This window comes from Chaetomium fimeti (genome assembly GCF_033439085.1).
Source record: "Chaetomium fimeti strain CBS 168.71 chromosome Unknown B0H64scaffold_6, whole genome shotgun sequence".
Lineage (NCBI taxonomy): Eukaryota > Fungi > Ascomycota > Sordariomycetes > Sordariales > Chaetomiaceae > Chaetomium > Chaetomium fimeti.
The window spans coordinates 975,298-989,184 of NW_026944334.1; the positions used below are offsets into that span (position 1 = coordinate 975,298).

General features: G+C 57.9%; 4 protein-coding genes across 4 annotated transcripts; all 4 read right to left on the reverse strand.

Moving 5' to 3' along the window:
• Positions 1 to 24: 24 nt before the first annotated feature.
• Positions 25 to 1,368, reverse strand: B0H64DRAFT_425863 (glycoside hydrolase family 18 protein; the record flags this gene model as incomplete). The annotated part of the gene is made up of 2 exons (XM_062805706.1): positions 25 to 1,207; positions 1,335 to 1,368. The coding sequence occupies 2 exons, from the start codon at positions 1,366 to 1,368 to the stop codon at positions 117 to 119; spliced, it is 1,125 nt and encodes a 374-aa protein (XP_062656655.1). The 3' UTR covers positions 25 to 116.
• A 274-nt stretch (positions 1,369 to 1,642) lies between these two features.
• B0H64DRAFT_363516 (uncharacterized protein) lies at positions 1,643 to 3,174 on the reverse strand. The gene is made up of 2 exons (XM_062801808.1): positions 3,076 to 3,174; positions 1,643 to 3,012 (listed from the first exon to the last, which is right to left on the reverse strand). The coding sequence occupies exon 2, from the start codon at positions 2,969 to 2,971 to the stop codon at positions 1,775 to 1,777; it is 1,197 nt and encodes a 398-aa protein (XP_062656656.1). The 5' UTR covers positions 2,972 to 3,012; positions 3,076 to 3,174; the 3' UTR covers positions 1,643 to 1,774.
• An 883-nt stretch (positions 3,175 to 4,057) lies between these two features.
• Positions 4,058 to 4,459, reverse strand: B0H64DRAFT_403595 (uncharacterized protein). Its single transcript, XM_062804321.1, has one exon. It carries the CDS (start codon positions 4,365 to 4,367, stop codon positions 4,116 to 4,118), a length of 252 nt encoding a protein of 83 aa, XP_062656657.1. The 5' UTR covers positions 4,368 to 4,459; the 3' UTR covers positions 4,058 to 4,115.
• Positions 4,460 to 5,211: 752 nt separating this feature from the next.
• B0H64DRAFT_465171 (uncharacterized protein) lies at positions 5,212 to 12,683 on the reverse strand (the record flags this gene model as incomplete). The annotated part of the gene is made up of 4 exons (XM_062807658.1): positions 5,212 to 6,282; positions 6,337 to 6,720; positions 7,180 to 12,471; positions 12,528 to 12,683. Coding segments are annotated over 4 exons (6,903 nt in total), but the record flags the coding sequence as incomplete, so codon positions are not given.
• Positions 12,684 to 13,887: the final 1,204 nt, after the last annotated feature.

Genomic DNA, 13,887 nt, shown 5'->3' on the forward strand with positions numbered 1-13,887 from the left:
CTGAACTCGCTCCCTCCTCTTCCTCGGACCAAACACCAACAAAACATGAATAGTGGGAAAGTTCATTTCAGTCAGCATGGAGCAAAGAAACGTGCAAAATTGAAAAATAACAACTCCTATTCATTAACCATGCCCAGGTAGTCCACATTCGGCACCAACCCAACCCACCGTTCCGCCGCCCCGACCCCATCTTCGACTTCAACTCCTGCTGCAGCACTCGTCATCCACGCTTCATTCAACATCTCTGCCTTCTCCCTCGTGATCCTCAACACCGGTTCCCGCCCAGGCCTCAAAATCCGCGTCATGCTTTCTGCCCACTCCCACGGCCTCCCCACCCCCCCAGGAACCGCATTGAAGTACTCCCACCCCGCAACCCCCCCAATCTCGCTATACCTCTCCCGCAGCGCAGCCACCGTCCTCCCCAGTTCCTCGTGCCTCACAAACCCGAACCCATTCACCGGACTCGTCAACTGCCCAACCACAATCCTCTCCGGTGCCCACCCGCCCGCCACAATCCCATCAAACAGCGCCGTACCCCCGGCCCCCCCAAACCCGTTATAAAACTGCGCGTTATAGAATCCCACCTCCCTACCCACCACCCTCTCCAACTCCCCATACCCAAACCCACTCAGATTAATCCCCCCCTGCCCAACCGCACTCGCCAACAACGCAGTCGCAACCGGCGCGAACGTAACCACAAACGCGCGCCCAAAGTCCGCCCTTAGCCGCCGCACCAGCCCTACCGCCCCGCCCAACGTCATCGGCTCCTCGACATCAAGATCAACACCATCCAGACCATACGCGCCCACCGCCCCGCGCAACAACCCATAAGCGCGCTCAAAGGCCGCGCCACCACCACCACCACCACCGTTATTATTATCACCACCATCCCCCCCACCGCCACCATCAAGCGTCCCCCGCGCAAACGACCCCCTCGCAGCACCGCCAACCATGCCCAGCACCACCACACCAGCCTCCTGCAGCAGGCGGGCCTCGGCGCGCAGGGTGCGGTAGCGCGGGTGCAGCGGCGGGTGGTCGTTGAGGTGGATGGTGGTGCCGTTGGCGTGCACGTGCAGGGCGCCGATGATGAGGTGGGTCAGGGCGATGCGGCGGGTGTGGATGAGCGGGAGGAGCGAGATGGGCCGGCCGGCGGCGTCGTGCGTGGTTTGGTGGTAGAGGATGAGGCGCGGGAGTTCTTCTTGGGGTGCTGGTTGGTGGTGTGGTTGGGGTGGTTGGGGGGTTGTTGAGGTGGGTGCTGAGGTGGTTGTTGGCCAGAGGAGGGAGGTGAGTAGTGGGAGGATGGGCTTCATGTTGATGGTGTTGATGATGCTGACAAGAGCTGCATCTGATTTGGTGAACGACATGCATGGATGACGATAAGAGGCGTTGATGGGAGGGAGGTGGGCCTGTCCTCATATCCAAGGGTTGGTTGTCCCCCTGTTGAAAAGGCTGGAATGGAAAGCACAACCAACAAGGAGTTTATTACCTATATCGGAAATAGGTACCGACCGGGAGTTGTTCCTCAAGGTCTTGCCTCTGAATAACAGCAAGACTCAACAAACATGGACAGACTGGCCTTCCTCGCCAAGCCAAAGCCTGGCCCATGGCCGACCCCTGAATACCAAAACATGAAACCGTTGTTGGCCATAGGTGAACCGCGTGGTTGGTTAGGTAGCTAGTGGTGTGAGCTTTTGCTTAATATGACATCCGTTGTATGTAGCATGGTATGCTCTAAGCCCCCATCTACGCCCCAACCTACTACCCCGATCCGAACCTAAGCATGCTCCAAGCCCTTCACCTTGACCAAGATCTGCAGAGCCACCAGCCTCGAGTAGTACCTGCACATGGCCAAGTTGCCGCCATGGAACCAGAGTCCGGGATGCCCACTGTTCGTCCAGATGGTCCGCATCTCACCCTCCTCGTCCCAGCCCCAGATATCCCCCACCTTGTCCGGCAGCTCCTGCCCCAGTATCGACTTGGCCGTCGTTCTCATGTTGTCGTAACCCGTCGCGAACACAACTTCATCCGCCTCCAACACTGTCCCATCCGCAAGCTTCAAGCCCGTCGGCAGGATCTGCTCCACTTCTTGGCCGTGCTTGACCTTGACCTTGCCGTCGATGATCAACCCCGAGCCGCCAACATCGATGTAGTAACCTCCTCCCCTCTGCAGGTACTTGCCAAAGATGCCTGCCCCTGATGGGCCAGTGTCGACTTTGAAGCCGGCCTTTTCCAACCCGTTCAGAATCTCCTTGTCAAGCTGCCCCGCGATCGTCGTGATATCCACCTGGAGAGACTTCAGCACCGGGCTCGGCATGCCCCAGACGAAAATGTCGCTGTCTTCCACCGGCGGGCTGACCTCCTCGTAGAGGACGCCGAGAGCGACCTTCAAGGAGCTTTGACTCGAGATGACGAAGGTGGATGAACGCTGCACCATCGTCACGTCGTACCCCTTCTCGACGTAGTCTTGGCAGATGTCCATGCTAGAGTTGCATGCGCCGATGACCACCGCCTTTTTGCCCTTGCCGCTCTCCTGGGCGCCAGGGAAGTCACCTGAATGGCAGATGACGTCGCCCTTGAACGAGTCCATCCCGGGGATAGACGGCATGTACGCCTTGCCGGAGTGCCCTGTGGCGATGATGAGGTGTTTTGGGGACAACGTCCTTGTCTCCGACTGGCCGTCAGGGCGGATGCGCTTGATCTCCACCGTCCACACCTTTGCCTTCTCATCCCAGGAGCTTTTGACCAACTCCGCCTGTGTCCACACGTTGAGCTCGAGGGATTTGGCGTACGATTCGAACCAGTCCCCCAGCTTGTCCTTGGGCGTGAAGATAGGCCAGGTGTCGGGGAAGGGAATGTACGGCATGTGGTCGTACCAGACCGGATCGTGCAGCACAAGCTGGCTGTACCGCTTGCGCCAGTTGTCGCCGACGGCCTTGTTCTTGTCGATCATGAGAGCTGGAATCCCTAGCATCTTGAGCCGTGCAGCGGCAGTCAGACCGGACTGGCCGGCCCCTATTCGCAGTCAGCACACCACCTTCCCCGGGGGAGCATCCGGATGATGGAAGAAGTACTCACCAACAATCAGCACCTCCGGGCTCGCCTCCACAAACTCGCTCTCCTCCCTCCTCCTCTCCGCCCAATTCTTCCTACCCTCCAACCCACCATGCTGCACCCCCCTCTCCCTCCTCAGCCCCCTCTTCTCCTCCAACCCCCTCACCTCCTCCAGCGTCGTAAACACCGTCCAAAACTTCCACACCCCGCCCTCCACCTCCACCACCTTCACGATACCCCTACCCACACCCCCAGCAGCACCATTCTCCACCCTCACATAGAACATCACCCCCTTGGCGCCCCCGACCGGCCGGAAATCCGTCACCTGCGGGCTGCGAAACTCGGACGACCCATCCACCTCAAACTTGACCCCCCCAGCACCACCACCAGAAGCAAAACACGCCTCCTCCACAAACCGCCGGATCCCCTCCCGCCCCGTCAGCGTGCGCAGCCGCCACGAGAGCACCAGGTGGTCGCGCCAGAAGGCCGTCACGCCGCCCTCTTTAGATGCACCCGTAGCATTGTCGGCCACAAACAGCTCTGCGACGGCGGCGGCGTCCTTGGTTGCGAGGGCGTCGTTGAGCGCGGTGATCAGGTGCTGCGCGATGGTGGGCGCGTCGATGGAGGCGTCTGGGGTGATGGGGCTTGCGGGCCAGACGGCGGGGGGAGGTTGTGCGAGCCGGGGACGACGCGTTCTGCCGAGGGGGTGGTGGTCATTGTGGGTGGTGTTTGGTGGGGAGGGTTTGGGGTTTTTGGTATTGGTTGCGTGGTTGGGTTGATGGGGTGAGTCCCCGAGATGGTTCGTAGTTTCGTGCTGAGCGAGGTACTGGGGCTGGTATAGCAGGAATAATTTATGATGAGAATAAGAAGTTGCCTTCATTTTATAATGACTGGGCCGTTATCCACTCCGGGACAGTGCTGCCCAGTCTCCAGTCCGCTTCACGACCACCCTTTCCCCAATCGCGTTGCCCCTCACCCCTCACCCCCTTCCCCCCTCATCCCATCTCCGGTGCGTCTCGTGGCGAGTCCCACCCCCCGAAGACTGACCATTCGGCGGGGCGGCATCACCCGTCGGCGTCCCGCAGGATGCAGAAGCAAAATCCGTGGCTGTGGCTGCATTCGACGGAGCCCATTCTTGGGGTAGTACTGGTTATTGGAGACACAAGCTTCGGGGCAGTCGGGAGCGAGAGTCCAGACCGTGGACCCCGCGTCAGAACCCCGTCCCGGGTGTAATACCATGTGTAACTTAGCCGGAGGCCAGAGAGACTAGCGTGGTAGAGACACATTCGGAAAAGAAAACACAAAAGTGAAATCATCACAGTGAATTCATCAACCAAGTGTGCCAGCTTAATAGCTTGGCTACCTGAACGTTATGGGAGCAAAGTTCGCCGCCACTGTAGTGGTTGCGTCTCGCTCAGCTGGCAACGTGAAGGAACAATAAGATTCCCATGGTACTGGATCGGAGGGATAGCCAAGAAGAACCTGAACTCCATGTTGATCCCTCCTGCAAAGCGGGACGCACCATGGTTGGCTAGCGTACTCGGCCCGTTGACTGCCCAATATGGTACTTCCGCTCTGCGGGGCGGTCGAGGGCCTCTCGCTGAGCTCTCATGCAATGGGATTGCCTATTCGAGGTAAGCCATGTAACAAGAGCGGGAGGCTTCGAGTGCTGTGTAAGCCACAACTTCCGATCTCGGAACAACCAACGTCCCTCCACCAAGACCGACATCACGAGACACAACCGCCGAGTTACGAAAGGGCTTACAGTAAATCCATACACTTTTATCGTCAATCTAGTTCTGCCGCTACCTCTGGGCTGGTATGTGTCCAGCAAACCAGACTCAGTTCCAACCCCCCCTTTTTTGACCATAGGTATAGTTGGAAGAAAAGACGAGGGTATCAACAAATGTCAACCTGCGCCCCTGATGGTTTCCCATGCGATGCATTCCAACCCAACCCAAATACTCCGCTCCTCACGCTTCGAATTTTGTCATCCTCCTCAATGTCTTTCTCCAACACCAACCGTATTATTTTCACCTCACTCTCCACACCCCAACCCAACACCCTCCCCCAAACAATTACCCCCCCCAAACAACCACCCCCAAACAATCACCCCCTTCCACTCCATCACTCCATCACTCCTCACTTCTCAACCTCCCCCCTCTTCTCCACCACCCCCCCAGCCAAATCCCCCGCCAACCTCGCCACCGTCGCCCCGCTCAAAATCTTCATCACCGCCACATCCAAACCCAGCGTCTTCCACGCCCACGCCCGCAGCTCCACGGCGGCAAGCGAGTCCACGCCCAGCTCTGTCGGGCTGTGCTCGGGCGTGACCCCGTCCGGACCCAGCTGCAGCTGCGCCCGCAGCCGCTCCACCAGCCCGCTCGCCAGCACTGTGGCCACCTCCTCGGCTGTGGTGGCCGCGTCGAGCTGCGCGCGCAGGGTCTGTTTCGGCTGTGCGTCGCCGGTGGTGGTAACCGTAGCAGTGGCATCGGACGCGGTGCCATCGTCGTCGTCGCGGCGCGTGAAGTGCGAGAAGCGCGGGTCGTGCTGCCAGGCGAGCGTCGGGTCGTGCGCCGGGAAGCGGCTCAGGCCGCTGGTGATGTCGTAGATGCCCTCGGTGTTGTTGTTGTTGTCTTGGGAGGGGCGGCCGGCGGCGATGGCCTCGACAAACATGTGGTGCAGGTCGCGCTCCGAGGTGGGCGGGTAGCCCTCGCGCTCGAGGCCCTCGTACAGGTCGTCCTTCTCGCGGTGCAGGAAGCCCAGGCCGTAGATGACGCCGATGTTGAGGACCGAGGCGGGCAGGCCGCCGCGGCGCCGTGAGGCCGCGAGCCCGTTCATGTACATGTTGGCCGCGGCGTAGTTGGATTGGCCCGCGTGGCCGCCGATGGCGGCGAAGGAGGACGTCATGATGAAGAAGTCCATGTCGGGGCTGTCGAAGACCTCGTCGAGGTTCTTGGAGCCCACTGTCTTGGGGCGCATGACGCGGTGGAGCGTCTCCACCGACATCTGGGAGAAGACGCGGTCTTCGAGGACCATGGCGCCGTTGACTACGCCGCCGACGGGGGGCAGGCTCTCGGCGAGCTTCTTCTTCAAGGAGATGACTCCCTCGAGGCTGGTGACGTCGAGCGCCTCAAACCAGATAGTGATGCCGTTGGAGATCATCTCGGTCTGCCACTGGGGCTGGACTTTGGGCGGGTTCCGGCTGCAAAGCACAATGTGCCGCGCGCCCTGCTGAACGAAGAGGGTGCACAAGCTCTGGCCGAAGTCGCGCGTCAGACCAACCAGGATATAGGTCTTCGCCGGGCTCAGAGCATGAGTGACCGCTAACGGTTTGACAATATGTGACACAGAGCGCTCTGCCTTCCAGTCAACGATTTCGAACGCCTGTAACGGTGACTTGGCCCGCAACAGGTCGGGTACCGCGGTCATGCCGGGCTCAACATGAGTTGGAGAGGCCGCAGTCTCGGCAAGCGCGAGGGCCACGGCATATTCCCACAAATTGGTCGAGGAAGCGTTGCCGCTAATGTTGTTGTGAGAGCGGGTCGACACTGACGAGTAGGCGGTGTACTTGCAATTGGCGGGCAAAGTATGAACCAATAAATCCGAGAGTTTGCTAGGGTCTGTGGACATGTCGACAACCCACGCGCCACCGGGCGGGTACAGAGCCTTGATTGCCCGCGTGGGGGAACGATGATGGAGGTGCACCGTCCCGGGCATGCTTGAGCACCGAGCTGCGTCAGCTGAACACGCACGGAGGCGGCTGTCAGAGTTGCCCAGGACTTGCTTGAGGCAACTGTAGAACATGGCATCCGCTTCAATCAGCAGAATGGACTGGCCTCGCGCTGCGTTGGCGATGTTGAGAGCAGCAATATACCGGGCCAGGAACGCAAGCAAAAGGGGCTGGTTCAAGGTGGCGTTGACCATGGTGCTCACACTCGAGGACGGAACCGCGATGTAAGATCTGTTGCTGTCTGATACGGCAATCTGCAGCTTCCCGGTGTTGGTGTCGTGTCCAATGCACAGATAGGAAGACTGCGTCCCGATGTTCATAGCCTCTACGGTGCTGTAGTCGACCCGGATCGTTCGTCGGCCGGGAAGGGTCTCCAAGACGCCGAGCTTCTTGACCTCGATCCCGTACAGGCTTGAGTCGCCGCCATCCCGTTCAGTCGGTACAATTTGCACGATCTTTTCCAACGTGTTGACAGTGTTTGCCACAACCCGGCGAGGAGCGTTCACCCTATCGTTCCCTTCTTTCCACGGCACGACCCGAGGAACAAGACGGTGGCCGTTCTCTAAGTGAATCTCGGGCTCGTTGACCCACAACGGCTTGATGGTGTCAGGGCCCCCAGCCAAGCGATATTTGGTAAGCCGGGCGAAAGTCTCGGTGATTGCTTCGACAGCTGGGACAGTGTCCACGGTATCGAGATCGAGCATCTGCAGTGCCAGCCCAGGAGTTTCAGCCGTCAAAGTGCGCGTGAAGCCGAACGAAGCGGCTTGGTCAGGGTTGTGGAACCGAGCGTTGTGGGTTACCCAGAGGATCATCATCTCTGGCTTGAAGAGGGCTCGAAGGATCTCCATCCGCTTCTCCGTCATGGTCCCCAGAATGGGCTCGTCGATGTCATTGAGGATAATCATGGCGGAGAAAGATGCCGCAAAGTCAGGAGTAAGTGACTCCAGCGTCTCTGCTCTCTCGATTACACTGCAATGGGCTGTGATGTCGGAGCAGACGCCCGTTGAGATGAGCGCAGTCTCCGTTGTCATCCCGCCAACGATCAACAAGCGGTCAACCATGCTGGTCTGCTTCGAATCGGCGAAAGGCTGGAGCAACAACTTCTTCTCGGGGGAGTCGGCTTGGCGGACGGTCATCGAGAAGCCAGGAGGGTAGTATTGGTGGCCGTTCTTCATCGAGTAGCTAAACCCGCACTGGTCCAGGAGGTCGGGCCAGTCGGGCGGCGAGAGCGGGTACACCGTGCCGGACGAGGGCCGAGCATAACGCCGAATCCGGTCCTTGAGCGGGCTCCGGGACACGTTGAGCAACACCAGAAAGCCGCCTGGCCGCATCATCTGTTTGACCCGCTTGAGGCTGCTCGCGGTCTGCTGCGGCTCAATCATCGAAGTGGCGAGTAAAACCAGATCATATGGGGCACGCTCATCCGGCTCGGCGTTGCTGAGGTCGAGCTTGTCCACCATGATCTTCCTGCGGGAAATGTCGTTGAGCAGGACCCGGCTCTCGAGATTGCTCTCCAGCTCAGAACCGACGCGATACCGGGCAAAGCAGCCGTTCAGACCGGCAAGAATATGCTCGGTCAAGCCCATCTCCGGGTCGGTAAGCCCCAGAACGTTCATCCGCGGGTACTTGTGCGCGATCTGCCCAACAACTCGGGAAACATGCCGCTGAAAGCCGACAAGTTGATGCGCCTCTTCCACGATCGCCGGCAGCATACCCACGAGGCCCTCCGGCAAATTCTTGCCCAGCTCCCGGATGAAGTCCAGGGCGACAAAGTACGGGGAAGACTGAATGAACTTGTGCATCATCTCCTCGGTCTCTCGGGGCCATGAAGTCGGGGGGAACAAATTCTCTGCCCGTTCCAGTAGCAAACCCAGAGTGGGAGAGCGCGGCCGGGTAATAGGTGCTTGGTTGACGTAGAAGGCTGCAACCCGCTCGCAGCTCTTAGCTAGCATCGGGTTTGCGGCCTCCTGGTCGATGGACTCAGTAGAGACAATTTCGGCATCCGGGTCGATGTCGAACTTTGTTGTCAGGTAGAGCTCAAAGTCTTCCTCCGGTTTTGTCGAGCTGAAGGACCTAACTGTCAGCCCCTGCACTTGGATCTCCATGTCCCCCTCGGGGTTGAAGATTTCAATGTCCGCCGTGAAAGACGCAGCGGTCTGGGTAGTGATGGGCGTCGCCCTGGTCATGTAGGCATCGACCGCGAGCCTGTCCTCGTTGGCGTTCTTGATGTCGCAGGTGGCCAAGTTGAAGCGGACACACTCGATGTCCAGGGGCAGAAACGAGGTCCAAATCGCGTTGTCGCCAGGAGAAGAAATGGTGACGAATGCGGTTTGCAGGCAGCTATCCAGGGTTGCGGGGCTGATGCTCAACGAAGTGGTGTCCTCCTCGTGGTATTTCTTCAGGGTGCCTGAAGCAAAGTTGTACCGCCGCTCGAGTGTTTCCAGGCCCTTAAAAGGCGAGCTGTAGGCCAGCCCGACGCCAGCCATCATGCTGTAAAAGCCGCGAGTGCTTGCGTGCAATGTCTCGGCCCGGTTCACTGGCCGTGATGGCAAAGCTTCCGCAGATGGGCCCCCAAGGGTCATGGTAAGACTTCCGCTAAGATTCTTCTTCATATCCGGCCGGCCATCCGCAATGGCAGAGGTCAGCGTAAAAGTGGCCTCAACGGTGTCCGGCGACTCATGTTCGATGGTCAGATTGAATAAAACCTCCACGCCAGGCGTATTCGGCTCCAGGATAATGCCACTGGGGAACTTCAAGTCGCGAAGTTCAATAACAGAGGCCTGGCGGCCGGCCAAAGCGGACCGCGCTGCGTCCAAGGCCATAACCATGTAGGCGGATGCCGGAAGCAAGGCCTGTCCCTGAAAGCTGTGGTGCTTGACCCAAGGGAGTTTGTCGAACTTGAGGATGTTGCGCCATCTCAGCTGGTGTTTGTTGTCGTCCCGAGTCCGGACACCGAGAAGTTCATGGGGGCTGTCGGGCTTGAACTGGTACTGGCGAGAGATGCGCGACTCCCGATAGAACGCCTGGGAGTGGTCCCATGGGTATATCGGCGGATCCACGAGCCGGGTGTTGACAACCTGAGGGTGCAGCGAGCCCGAAACAAAGCGCTGAATCTGAAGGGATGATGACCCGAAGTGAGTCCACATCCAGCCGAGAAAGTTTGCAAATGCTTCACGGTCGTCCAGCTTGCGGTCGAGCAAGCCAGAGTACGGAATGGCGGCCATGTTCTTCGCCTGCATGATCCGAGCAACAGGACCCATCAATGCCGGATGAGGCCCGATCTCAATGGCGCAGTCGAAGGGACCAAGAGTGTCGAGGGCGGTAGATACGGCCTCATGAAAGAAGACTGGCTTCACCATGTTGTCTTTCCAGTAAGGAGCGGCAAGCTCAACTTGCCCCGGCTCCCCCGCGCCGTAAACGCTCGAAACCCATACAGTTCTGTTTCCTTCTCTGGGTGTGATGTGGCAGGTCTCTAAAGCCTTGAGGTACTCAACAGACGCACCAGCCATGTGAGGAGAATGGTACGCCGTGTCAACGAACAAAAGTCGAGCGAACTTCTGCTGGCTGGTCAACTCTTTGCACGCCTCATGAACAGCGTCGATGTCGCCGGAAAGAGTGATGCTCGACGGTGCGTTGCTGGCAGCAACCCAAAGTCGATTGGAGTACTGCGGGCTTGTGCAGAACTCCTCGGCCTCTTTTTTTGACAAACCGACAGCCAGCATGCCACCTTTGGCCCCTTTGGCACCGCCGGCCATGTGCACGCCCATGCCGCGATAGTGAGCGATCAGAATGGCATCGCGCATGGAGACCTTGCCGGCGGCATAGGCCGCAGCGATCTCGCCGGAGGAGTGACCCAAAACCGTATGGAAGGCGATGCTGAGGTGGCGGAGAAGCTCAATCTGGGCCAACTGGATTGCGGTACAAAGAGGCTGTGAAACAGACGCCATCTTCACCCGCGACAGATGCTCATCAGCCAAGATCTCCTCCTCGAGCGTCCATGAAGGCGGATCAGGACATGTTTGGAGACTTTTATCAAGAAACCGGATGGTGTCGGCGTAGGGCTTGCAAGAAAGCAAAAGACCGCGCGACATGGTGGCCCACTGAGCTCCCTGGCCAGTAAAGATGCCGAGGACTTTGGGTTGCTCGTTCTGAGGCCGAGCCCGGATCCCAAGTGTGGCGTTGGGAGAGCCCTCAGTTTTGGCGACAAGAGAATTGAGCTTGTCAACAAACCCGGACACGGAAGCACTAGAGACAGAGACACGGAACGGGAACGATGTCCTCCGTGCATAACTGTGCCAGGCTACTTCCTCGCCGCCGAGCTCCGGGAGCTGCGCAAGATAGTCGCGATACGCCTTGACAACGCCAACCAACGACTTCTGAGACGGGGCTGAGAGAACCAGAGGAAGGCAAACACGGCCGTTATCCGCGCAGCCGCGAGACTGGATAGGAGTAAGCAACTGAAGAAGGAACGGACCAAATTTGTTGCCAGACGGGGAACGCACCTCAGGAATATATTCCTCAACAATGGCATGGGAGTTCGTGCCTCCGAACCCGAACGAGTTGACGCTCGCACGCCTGGGCTGGCCGGCCGGAGCGCTCGGCCAGGGAACGGCGGAGGTAGGGACAAGCAAGTTGGCGTAGTACTTCTCAACATCGGGGTTGAGCTTCTCGAGATGGAGATTCGGCGGCACCGAACCGTGGCGGATGCTCTGAATCACTTTCAGGAGGCCAGCAAGGCCGGCGGCGCCTTCGGTGTGGCCGATCACAGTCTTGACGGAACCGACAAGCATTTTGTTGTCGGAATTGCCGGTTCTGTCGTCCCCGAAGAAGGCATTTTCAATGGCACGCGCCTCATTGGGATCACCGGCGCTGGTACCGGTGCCGTGAGCCTCGAAGTACTGGCAGCGGTCCTCGGGGTTCTTCGGGTCGAGACCAGAACGCAGGTAGGTGTCCTGGATCAAGCGTGATTGGGCTTCCCAGTTCGGCATGGTGATGCCCCGTGAGCGGCCATCCGAGTTGACGCCGGTTTCGCGGATAACGGCTTCAATATTATCGCCGTCGGCGAGGGCCTGGCTCAATGTCTTGATGAAAATAGCGGCCACGCCTTCGCCACGGGCGTAGCCATCAGCACCGGCGTCCCACATGCGACAGTGGCCGGTCGGGCTGAGCATGTGCAGGTTAGACTCGACAACAAATTGCTCGGGAGTGAGAATTAGATTGGCGCCGGCGACGCAGGCGACCTTGGACTCTCCCGAACGCAAACTCAAGACGGCTTGGTGAAGTGCGACGAGGCTAGACGAGCAAGCGGTGTCGATGGTCATGGAGGGACCCTGGAAGTTGAAGAAATATGAAATGCGGTTTGACAAGATGGAGCGGGCGTTGCCAGTGGCGTAGTACTGGCTGGTGTCCAATTCGTCGCGCTGAGAGAGAGTGTCGTAGTCTCCAGTCATGAGACCAGCGAACACAGCAACCTTTTCCCCGGCATACTGCTGGAGGGTGTAACCGGCAGACTCAAGAGCCTCGTACACCACCTCGAGCATCATGCGTTGCTGAGGGTCAATGGCCTCGGCCTCTTTGGGGGAGATGTTGAAAAAGCTGGCGTCGAACACGCGGTGATCTTGATCAAGGAAATATGCTTTAGGAGAGTTGGTCGTGCCATGGTACTCTCCGTCGGGGTGATAGAATGCCTGTAGAAAGAATTAGAAAGAGGTCAAGTGGTATTGGACATTGGGGGTCAACTTACCTTGATGTTGAACCGGGAGAGGGGGATGTCCCGAGTCAAGTCGGTGGGATTAGAGAGGAGCTGCCATAATTTCGATGGTGTCGTAGCGTCGCCGGCAAAGCGACAGCCCGTCCCAACGACTGCAATGGGCTCCGAGATGTGATTCTTGTATGACATGATGGAGTCAGTTGCCTGGTTGAAGGGGAATTAACAGGCGCAAACGCCGCCAAACAGCGGTGAGGTATAGCCGTCTAAGGGAATCAATCTATTCGCTGGAGAACAGAAATCGCTGAACGGGAGCAAAGGAATGCGAATTACTGCTCAGAATGAGAGATGGCAACCAGAAGAAAGAAGGTCGTCGCAATAAACAGTGGTCTATCGCAACAAGTCGGAAAAGGCGGAAGAAGTCTGGTGTTGTTCTCTGTGAGAGAAAATGAACAAGGGAAGTGGGAAGAAGGTGGGTGTTGAGTGAGCGCAGAGCATAATATAGCCTGCAAAGTTTTCTACAATCCACTGTAAGAGAGTAAGTAATGTGTGATAAAAAAACAGGTTTGCTGTTCAAGCCCTAAGCCGGGCGGGATCAAGAAGAGTTTTCAAAAAAGAGTCGGACGAAGTCTAAGAAAGGGAGGGAGGAAGGGAGGAAGGAGCAACACTGTGTTTCGTACACTGTCAGAGCAGCACAACTGAGAATAAGCACCTACGTTTCTTCTGGGGGTAGACTAAAAATCACTTGCTGTGTTAGCAAGACTTCACATGCGAGAGAGGAGGGTTGATGTGGGTTGTGTAGCCCCTATGTCCACAGAACAACCTTCTTAACCCGCTTACTTATTCAGAGTTCGACCTCGCTTAACGCGTCCAACGCGGTATTTACGGTACTTCATCCCATCTCGTAATATCACAAGCCAGAAGGCCCGACTCCTGACTTCCGGGCCCTCAAGTTTCCCCGGTGAACGACGGTCATGTGGTGGCCGAATGACATCGTCTGCCGTTTGTATCCAGGAAACCGTCCACCACACAGGCGCCTTCCCAATGCTTGACTCATGGCTACTTCCTAGCACAGCTTGTGTGAACCTCTCGACTCCATGGGATGTGAGGTATTCGTCACCTTGTGAGGAGTGGACAGGCATCGAACAGAGAGAGAGAGAGAAACATGAAGAATGGAAGTGACTCCAATGAAAGGGTAAAATCTGGAAAGAATGAACGGGGAAGATTAATGTATCAACATTGAGATTACCCATTGCGCCTGAATGTTCGAAAAACAGCAACCTAATGCCACATCGAAACTTCCCGATGAGAGATGGCTTGAAGTGGATTTAAAGACGGGCCAATGTTACACAGATGCCGCGCCTCGAACTGTAACCAGGCCAGAGGCAGAGTTCAA